The 9841-nt window shown below is 36.8% G+C and overlaps 1 protein-coding gene across 1 annotated transcript in view; it reads right to left on the reverse strand.

The window, feature by feature from the left end:
• Positions 1-9525, reverse strand: part of MORC2 (MORC family CW-type zinc finger 2) — a 35824-nt gene extending 26299 nt beyond the window's left edge. The window contains exons 1-4 of the mRNA XM_070950626.1: positions 9133-9525; positions 3292-3345; positions 1544-1578; positions 1165-1233 (exon numbers count right to left, since the gene is read on the reverse strand). Coding sequence (XP_070806727.1) covers positions 1165-1233; positions 1544-1578; positions 3292-3345; positions 9133-9200 — 226 coding nt within the window. The 5' untranslated portion in view covers positions 9201-9525. The remainder of the gene's footprint in view (positions 1-1164; positions 1234-1543; positions 1579-3291; positions 3346-9132) is intronic.
• Positions 9526-9841: the final 316 nt, after the last annotated feature.

Raw genomic sequence — 9841 nt, forward strand, 5'->3', positions numbered from 1 at the left:
GGGTTGACTGGTCAGGGACTTTTTGATAAAGTTGCGTGGATATCCATTTTGTTGGAAGATGTTGTATAGATGCTCCATTTCCTTTTTCTGCTGTTCCGGGTTGTTGCAGTACGTTTGGGCTTGTCTGAATAAAGTCCTTACGCAGCTTCTCTTGTGGGAGGTTGGGTTGTTGCTTTGGTAGTGGAGCACCTGGTTCGTATGGGTGGTTTTTCTGTACACTTGCGTTTCTAGTTTGCCATTGGGGTCTCTGCTGATCAGGATGTCCAGGAAGGGTAGCGAGTTGTTGTTTTCTTCTTCGTTAGTAAACTGGATTCCTTTAAAAATGTTATTGGTGGTTCTGTGGGTATTCTCTAATTGGTCCTTTTTATTATGGTGAAGATGTCGTATACATATCTGATCCATAGTTTTGGTTTTATCATGTTGCTATGAATAAGAAATCCTTATTTTTTAAAAAAATTGTCAAATGCAATTTTAATTAAGTTTGTATTTTGAGAAATTTGCGTAAAATATTATTACTTCAAAACCAACACTACAGGTAGATAAAACATAGAATGGAAGCTGAAATAAACAAGAATGGAGGCTCAAATATAAAAAAGCAAATGATACCAAAAGAGCTATTCTTTATACTTAAAATTGTTCTTTATAATACTGAATATTTTATAATTTCAAAACTGTAACTGAAAAAGACTTTACAATTTAGCAGTAGTAATGTTTTAAGAAAAAAACATGATCATCCACTTGGCTGATAGTTTAAGTCACATAAGTATTTTCTTTAAAAAATTCTGGAATACTCCACTTCAGACTATTTAATAATAAAGATTTCTTATACAAATACACGAATTCATTATCACTAATATGACAAGTCAAAAAGTATCAAGTTGAAGAAGTGAGTGCTTTGTGTGCAGATTACCAGATTACAATTACTCATTAAAATACCATACAGTTTTGAAGGCACCACATTTGAAATTTCAATTGAATCACCTTTGAAATTGACCTTCAGAGCACACAAATCAACAGACCTTAAATATATTTTTGTCATTCTGCCTTTGCTGACTTCACAAATACTCTAACAAACTTTGGTAAAACATAATGGATCAGCCATACCTGATGTACTGTAATCTGTCAATTTGAAATATTCTTTTTTCCCCCTCTCTTTTTACTTACTTGGGTCCATTCCAGCTCCATCATCCAAAAAGCCCAGCATGAATCCACCTCGAAGGTCTTCACGATTCTCTATGAGAAGAGAAGACTTTGAGTGACGGGTCTATAATCCTTCTTTTATATTAGAAATAAAAACTACAGTATTCAAACTGTTTATCATACATGATGTCATATTTTATTGGTAGAACAGCATCGAGAACTAATGAAATAAAGCTTATGTAAGGGCCTGGGAATGAAATCAGTGAACAGATAAACCATTTAATCCTTTCTTAGTTCTCGTTAAATATGTACATATTCTGTGTGTTCTACCCACTCCACTTTCCAATCTGCCCTCCGTGTTCTATGAATATCTGGCAAGCTATAAGAAAAAAAGTTAACTTACCAGCAAAGATATCTATCCTTGTGGCACTTGCGTCTCTACAAAACAGCAATAAGGAATCGGTTTTAGTTGAAGATCAGCTATCACACCTGATAGAGGTATTGTAAGTTACTTTTATCTGTTCTTTAAGCACTATTGTACCCTGCAACAAGGTATTTTAAAATTGTAGATGAAAATAAGAGCAAAAAAGGGAACACTTTCATGGAGATAGAAAGGCTAGTGAGCTAACTGGTGTAAAGCAGTCAAGATCTTTAAAGTTGTGATCAATACAATTTTAATTACATTCATAGCTGATACTATTTATCCATTTTTTAAAAAATCGATCCAATCAATTCATTAACAGCCCATTTTAAGTGCAAAAGAGCCTTGGTGGCACAGCAGACTAAAGCACTGTTAAAGTAAAACCAGCTGCCTGCAATTACTGCAAGTTCAAATCTCACCAGGCCCAAGGTTGACTCAGCCTTCCATCCTTTCGAGATAGGTAAAATGAGGACCCGGTTTGTGGGGGCAATAAGCTGACTTTGTATAAAAAAAGAACACCGCTTAAGGGGGGGGGGGGGCAAAAGCCCTACTAAGCAGGTATATACAAAAGTATGAAGGCTATTGCTTAACGCATTGTAAGCCGCCCTGAGTCTCCGGAAAAGGGCGGCATATAAATTGAACCAATAAATAAATAAATAAATTAGTAATTGTTTTAAATTCAAACTGGGACTCTTTATTTAGCTATAAAAGCATGCTTTTTCCTGTTCATTCTCACAATTCCATATGAATATTCCGTGCAGAAGCTATCCTTCTAAATTAGGAATTTGTTTTTATTATGTTTTCCTGCAATCAAGCACTATTCCTATGATTTTCTCTTTCGAAATTTTTAATCAAATCAAAGGTTAGGTTTTCCTCATGATCGTCTATTCCCACCCACATTACAGTATAAGTTTTCCCCTCCAACAGGAATTACTTCAAGCCAATTTACAGCACCATCGTTGCCGATTGTGAAGAAGGCAACATGCATCCACCAGTTGATCAACATTATAGTACAAAAACTGGCACCTAATCAACTTGATGCTTCACCCGTCATTTTATTTGGCATTTAAATAGCTCATTATTTGTGAGAAGGCAGCCATGCAGCTGATATACCATTACATTCCTTTGCTCACTAAATTAAAATAAGAAAACATTTAAACATGGTGTCTTAACCTCTGAGAAACGTCATCCCATAAATTAGGAGTGATACAAGAGACCCTGACAACAGAATATATTCTGTCAAAAAGCTCCACCTAGCTCTAAGCAATTCTACTGGAGTCAATTTCTGCTGAATTGTAACCGCAATGGAAAAAAATAACATCAGCAAAGTTGATAGAAGGACACAAAGTTATAGCATCACATGGGTATACAAGCATTCTAGGAGAGGGTTAAATACCGCATAACAGTGCTTTTGGATGTGTTATTTTCAATTTAATAAGGTGATGTAAATTAGCACTGAGCAAAATTCAATAAAAGCAATATTTAGTATTTCCAGTATAGAGTATATAAAGTTATTTTTAAAAGAAATCTTTACATTCAATTTCTCTGTAAGTACAATAAAACAATGAATTGAAAGCAAGTTAAATCCAGTGCAATTTAAGCATTTTGTAAACTATTTTTTAAATTAGTATTATCAAATTTCTTTGCTGACCATTTCACCCTTCAAGGTGACTGAATAATGCAAGAAAAAAAAATTAAAATCTAGAAAGTTATGGTGTTAGGTATATTACCTTGCATTATCTACAAGCTCAGCAAGGGCTCCAAACAAGAATTCGTGTGTGGTTCTGCAATGCCAAACAGAATTGGTAAAAATCCTTTGAATCCGGGAAGCCGTGTACATATACATTATTGACCCTATCTAATTTACAACAGGTTCTTAAAGCGACCAAGAAAATTACATAAATCTGTCCCTCAAAACAGAACAAATTTCTACAATTAACTATGGCAGCATATTCTGGGTTTATTCAAAGTAAGACAAGATTTTGCAGGAGTATAATTTCAGCAATTATAGACCTTTTTCAAAATGTTTCAAATGTGTAAACTATTAACAATTCAATTTGAAATCGTTCTTGACATATGTAGCATTAAGAGGTTTCTTTTCTATAAAAGTGGATTTCCTAATTTCATAATGTTTGTAGGAAATTCTGCATCCTTTTGGTGATGCAAACGTTCAGAAATGCATGTTAATAACTACTCCTAATCCAGAAAATTAAAGAAAAATCTTAAATTTGTACTTCTAACAATTCAATGCTAATCCATGGTAGAATCCCATTTTATTATTAACCACTAATACAATAATAAATCTTCAAAGTAATATTTACATTAACTATTATTTTGCCGAAAAATGGAAAGTAAATTTTTTTAACCACTTTTACTACTTTTTGAGTTCTTAAAACTTGAATAAGGCAATTTTATCATTGATCTAGTATCTAAAATGACACGGGCCTTTTGCATTGTGGCACCAGCATGCCATTCAGCAGTGATGTGACTCTTGAAAGAATCCCAAATCGTATTCCGGTTCACAGTAAAAGCAAATTTCCCTAAAATACAGGGAATAAGGACAAATCTTTCAGAATACTTGGAGGTTATTTAAAAGTACTGTAAGTGAAATGAAATACTTCATAAAAGATGTACCATAACCAAATGCCAATCAATGCTAGACTAGTTAATGAGCAAAGTCAGAGAAGATACAACAAAGTCGCCTGTCAACAACTGAATAATAATAACTGAGATACAGTAATTTTCAAGTACTCTAAGATATTCCATACAAGAGCGTCACAAACTGTTATTTGTAATTGTCAAGTAGAGGACATATAATAATGGTTGCAAATTAAAGAAAGGAAGGTTCTATGTGAACAGAATGAAACACATCCATAATAGCAAGAACACACTGACTACAAAACGAAGATAATGAACTATCCTTCACTATATTTATTCAACTAGTTACTGAACATCTGTCTAGGATGTTTTAATTTGGATAACTGCATTAAGCGAGAGGTTGGTTTTCTAGGATTTTTTTCAAGCTAGTTGTCTTAGCATCTATCTTCCCTTTTGAGGAGATAAGACAGATCACTATGCCTGAGCTTGCTTTCCAAAAAAAGCAGCTCAAGCACAGCGTTACACCAGATGAGTAACAGAAATAACAAGAAATTATATTGTAAACTTGACTATTAAAGAACAGCAAATCCTAGCTTCCAAAACTAACCATATTTGGATTCTTAAAGAACTCAAATATGAATGTACTGGGTTTCTAAGAAAAGCTTACACATTTTTCAAGGACTGGAAAAATAAAACCTCCAATTTCTAGTAAGCGATGAAAGATGGGATGTTTACATTTTTATATCAATTTAGTATCCATTTGCTAACACTATATGCCATAGAACTAAGAACAGGAATCAGCAAGGCTTCTGCTAAGGCCAAGTGCTGTCACGGTAATCTTATTCATTTTTAACAGGTCATGGAAACAATTTACAGATAGTCCTTGACCGCAATTGGGACCAGAACATCTGTTGCTAACGAGTTGCACCTGATTTTCAGCCTTTTTCATTACGAACTTTAAATAAATATGGCTTCTCCCACTCCCTTTGCTTGTTGGAAGCACCCCGAGAAGGTTATAATGCTCCATACATAACATGGGAAATGTAATCTGATCTTGTGACGGCAAGACAGGTTGTATTGTAAATTTTATTTTATTCCCTAAGTCCCAGCGAAAATATAATTGAATCCAACCATGTAATTTGGGTTTTAGCTTCATATACTAACTAGGAATTCTACATAAAAAGAGCAGTTTCTACTGTAAATTGGTAATTTTATCATCTATAGTAATGATTTAAAAATAATAGTTGGGTCTAATCCAAAGAATCAAGACCCATTAGTAATTATGCATAGAGAAATCTTATTTCAGAAAGCCACACTATTTTCCAATTTCCATTGTGTCTAGATGGACTTGGTCATCTGGATGTTCTCAGGCAAGCAGTTTTCTTCAAAGATGCAATATTATTTTTATTTTAAAAAATGCGGTATAAAATATTTTCACCAGTTATTACCAAAACTTGTGGAAAACTGTAGAATCTTCACAAGGAACTACTGAAAATAAGCAGAGAATTTGGGAAAGAGGGAACTAGAAGATGGTTCTCCAAATGTCTATCTTCCAAGAAGAGGCAAAACCAACAGAAAGATTCTTAACATATTCTTCTCTCCATCAATCTACAGGTAATAGCCACTGAATCTTTAAGGTAGAAGAGGAAAGACACAACTGACAGGAAAGAATGACCCATGGTGGCGCAGTGGTTAGAGTGCAGTACTGCAGCTACTTCTGCTGACTGCCGGCTGACTGCAATTTGGCAGTTCGAATCTCACCAGGCTCAAGGTTGACTCAGCCTTCCATCCTTCCGAGGTGGGCAAAATGAGGACCCAAATTGTTGGGGGCAATATGCTGACTCTGCAAATCGCTTAGAGGGTTGTAAAACAGTATATAAGTCTAAGTGCTATTGCTATTAATATAGTACACCACTTTTTATATTTATTGTGAACTTCAATTGTGTAATTTTATTAAAGATCTGTCTTATGTTTCAATAAAGTTGTTGTTTTTTCCCCAAAACATCTATCAGTTATCATTCAATATTCTGAAGTTTCATTAAGTCATAGGTGGATTTTTCTCACCTTTCCTTATTGCATATGGACTAGTACATAATTGGAATTGGGTATGGCTAATCTAGAGAAAAGGAGGGCTAGGAGTGACATGATAGCAGTGTTCCAATATGAGGGGCTACTAAAAGGAGGTGGGGTCAGCCTATTTTCCAAAGCACAAGAAGGCAAGACAGGAAACAACAGATGGAAACGAACAAGAGGGAACTAACCTAGAACCAAGGAGAAATTTCTTGACAGTGAGATCAATTAACCAGTGGGACAGCTTGCCTTCAGAAGTTATGGGTATTTCAACACTGAAGACTATTAAGGGACTGAACAGCCATTTGTCTGAAATGGTATATGTTTCCTGTTTGAACAGGAGGTTGGTCTAAAAGATCTCCACGGTTCCTTCCAACTCTATTATTCTGTATGTGTAATATTTTCATTAAATACACCTGAAACTGCATAATTTTCAGCTTCACACATTCACTAAATACCTACACAGCTGATTTGACACAGAACATTATTTTACTGAAATACTACAAAGCCTGCTTCAGCAGATGACAACAGGAAGCAATATTGACTATCTCAAAAAAAATTAGGCAGAACTGGACCTGGTTAGAACCTGCATGGAAAATTATCAGGTTTTAAATTAGATTCAGAAATTTTAAAAAATGGTAAATCACCACTATATTGCCAAGAAAATTACATGGATGAACCATGTGGTCACCAGGAGTTGAGCTCAATCTTATCACAAAGTCTACTACATATCCACCTTTATTCACGCCCATTTCCACTTGGTTTAATTTCTCCTGTATATTCCCCAAGTAGCAAGATTAAGTTATCTTTTAAACACTGTTTAAAGCCGAGTAACCTTGTTTAAATTTAAGTAGTTACCGGGTAAATGTCTTAAGTCAAACCTTGTGCTTTGTTACTTTCTACGCTATATCTATAATCTGAATGTATAATCTTCACTTTGTTCTCAAAGATAACTGAAATTTTGCCCCATTTTATCTCTCTTGACACAGTTGTTAAGTGAATCACTGCAGTTGTTAAGTAACATGGTTGTTAAATAATCTGGTTTCTCAATTTTGCTTGTCAGAAGGGTGGAAGAGATGATCACATGAGCATGTTGCCAGGTGGCTGATTTTTAATCATGTGACCATGGGGCTGCTGCAATAGTCATGTGAAAACCGACCCTAAGTCACTTTTGTCACAGCCATTGTAACTTTGGTTATTAAATGAATGGTTGTAAGTCAAAGACTAACCAGTCTCTCCTGTTTCTGAATATCAACACTTTTAACTTTAGCCTTTAAACTGCTCAGGAATCATTCTACAAGACTGATCAGTTGTACAATTTCAGCAGATTCTATATTATACTAAAATCATAACATTTCAAACATCCTGTAAACTAATGAGGAAACCAGGACCTGATTTTAATATATGCCAATTCTGACGGATCTCAAGGAATGAACAATTTGAGATACTGTATGAAAAATTAAATGAAAAACATACTGCCTCACATTGCTCCATGATCATATGTGAACATCCCTGCTTAGAGCAGAGAACAAGGCCATAGACTTATACATTATCATACCTTTCCAGATTGGAAGTCCCTTTTCTTCTTTAGCCAAAAACTTAAAAAATTCAGTCCAACTTTCCATTTAGTAGCTTTTGCCATGGAAAGTGACAAATACATCTATCAAAGATTCCAGAGTTTCCTGTTATCACAATTACATCTTCATTAAATCAAGGAGATTCTAGGAATATACCATTGTCATAATTAAGGTCTATTAGCTCTTTCACTAATAGAATAGCAAGGTATCACAAACTTCACATTCAGTAATCATCTCTGCATCTTTCCTATCAGGATTCTCTTGTTCTTTTAGTTTTTTTCACTGCAAGAGCTATTTCTCCTTTATGCAAGAGAAATCCGACAAAACTGTAAAGAATTCATTCTTCTTTGAAATGCATCGCAAATCTTATCGTATGCACCTCATATATGCTGTTCTTTTTAGAACTATTTTGTTATTATTCCATTTCATGCCATATTCTGTAGTTTCTGTACCGTCAAATTGTGGGAGCAGTTTTTGTCACACCTCAACATCTAATGTCGCTTATTAAATAAAATGCATTCTTTCTTGACATGTATTCAGAAGCTGGCAAGTGGTGTATCTTCTTGTTGATACAAGTAATCTAACTAAAAACAAGATGTAGATATTCCGCTGTGGAGTATTGTAGCTTTTTGCAGTGTATCACCATCAAGAACTTGCAGACATTTATAAATCAAGTCTATCTCAACTGGCAGTAGTTAGACAGTCGCTTCACTCTTTTTGTTCTTGTGGATTAAAATCTTCAGTCAAATCCTCTAATTTCATTTTGAGAATAGGGTACTAAATTAGTAACCCATTTCTCATTCCAATATAGTGAAAATACTTACCTACCTACTTCTATTATTTAAAAGTTATGCTTCTTAGTCGATCAGTGATCCTAGGCTTCTTTACGAATATCTCTGCAGAATTCTCTATACACTTTTTGCTATCAAAACTTTATAGTTATGCAGTACATCTTAATGGAGTATGTTGTTTTCAGATATTGCAGCCGTTTCTCAATTCCATATCTTGCTTCATTATTACGTAATCTTTCTAAATCCGTTTTTCCTGTTCCTTGAGCCAAAAGCACTTTTAAAAGGTAAGAAAAAAAGATTCCTCGGGATCCAATGAATCCTGAGCTGGAGGAGTTTCTTCAGCTAGCTGATTCACGTCAGAGATTCCAAGCAGCTTTTCATTCGTTTTCTGATTGCCCACGAGGATTAGCTTCTACCCAATGGTGTGGGTTTTTTTTTTTTTTTTGGATTAGTACAGTAGTTATTGGCAAGATCCAAGGAAGAAATCTCTTAATGCTACATGGCAACCCACAGCTTTCTTCCCTTCCTTACTCACGAGTTGGTATGCAGATAGTCGAACGTGAGTTGAGCACGCTGCAGGCTGCTGTAGTTGGCGAAGGCCATGATGTCGACGGACGCCCCTCCCCCACCCGCCAAGCCCCTTCCTCTGAGGGAAAAGCGGAACCTGCCTGCTTTCCCGCCTCTGCTCCCCTCCTCAGAAGCTACCTCTGCCCTTCGCAAAACAGGAGTTTTCCAGCCCAGATTAACATCCTTCGCCCATCGGTGTTCCCGGCCGTTGACCCCTCCCCCCCCGCTTCCCGTCCGTTATCTCCTCAGTTTCAAAGTCAGAGCAGCCCTTCGCTGTCCAATCCGCCGCCCCTCCGCCTCAATTCTTCCACAGCCGTCGGTTTCCTTTCTCTCTCCCCTTCTCTGAAGGAAACGGTTACCTTCGGGCCTCTCCCCCCACCCCTCCTCCCCGACCCCTCGAGGCCGCTCTCATCCGATCCGGCCTCACAACCGCTCCGCTCCTCTTCCCTTCACACAATGCGGCGAGGAGAAAGAGGGGGCGGAGCAACGGCGACAGCGCCCTTCGACGGCGATTGGGGGACAGCCTGTCACGTGGCCAGCACCCATGGCGCCACGGCAGCGCGAGAGGCGGCCTGAGGGGGGAGTGGCGCTTTTACCCTCCTCCTCCCCCCCCGCCCTTTTATTCCTGCCTCAGGTGACCGTTGAAAGCGAGCGGGGAGGGAGGGTGGAGCTGGCGC

The sequence above is a fragment of the Pituophis catenifer genome, unplaced genomic scaffold (assembly GCF_029215685.1).
Source record: "Pituophis catenifer annectens isolate HBS135680 unplaced genomic scaffold, rPitCat1.0.hap2 SCAF_10, whole genome shotgun sequence".
In the NCBI taxonomy this organism is placed as follows: domain Eukaryota; kingdom Metazoa; phylum Chordata; class Lepidosauria; order Squamata; family Colubridae; genus Pituophis; species Pituophis catenifer.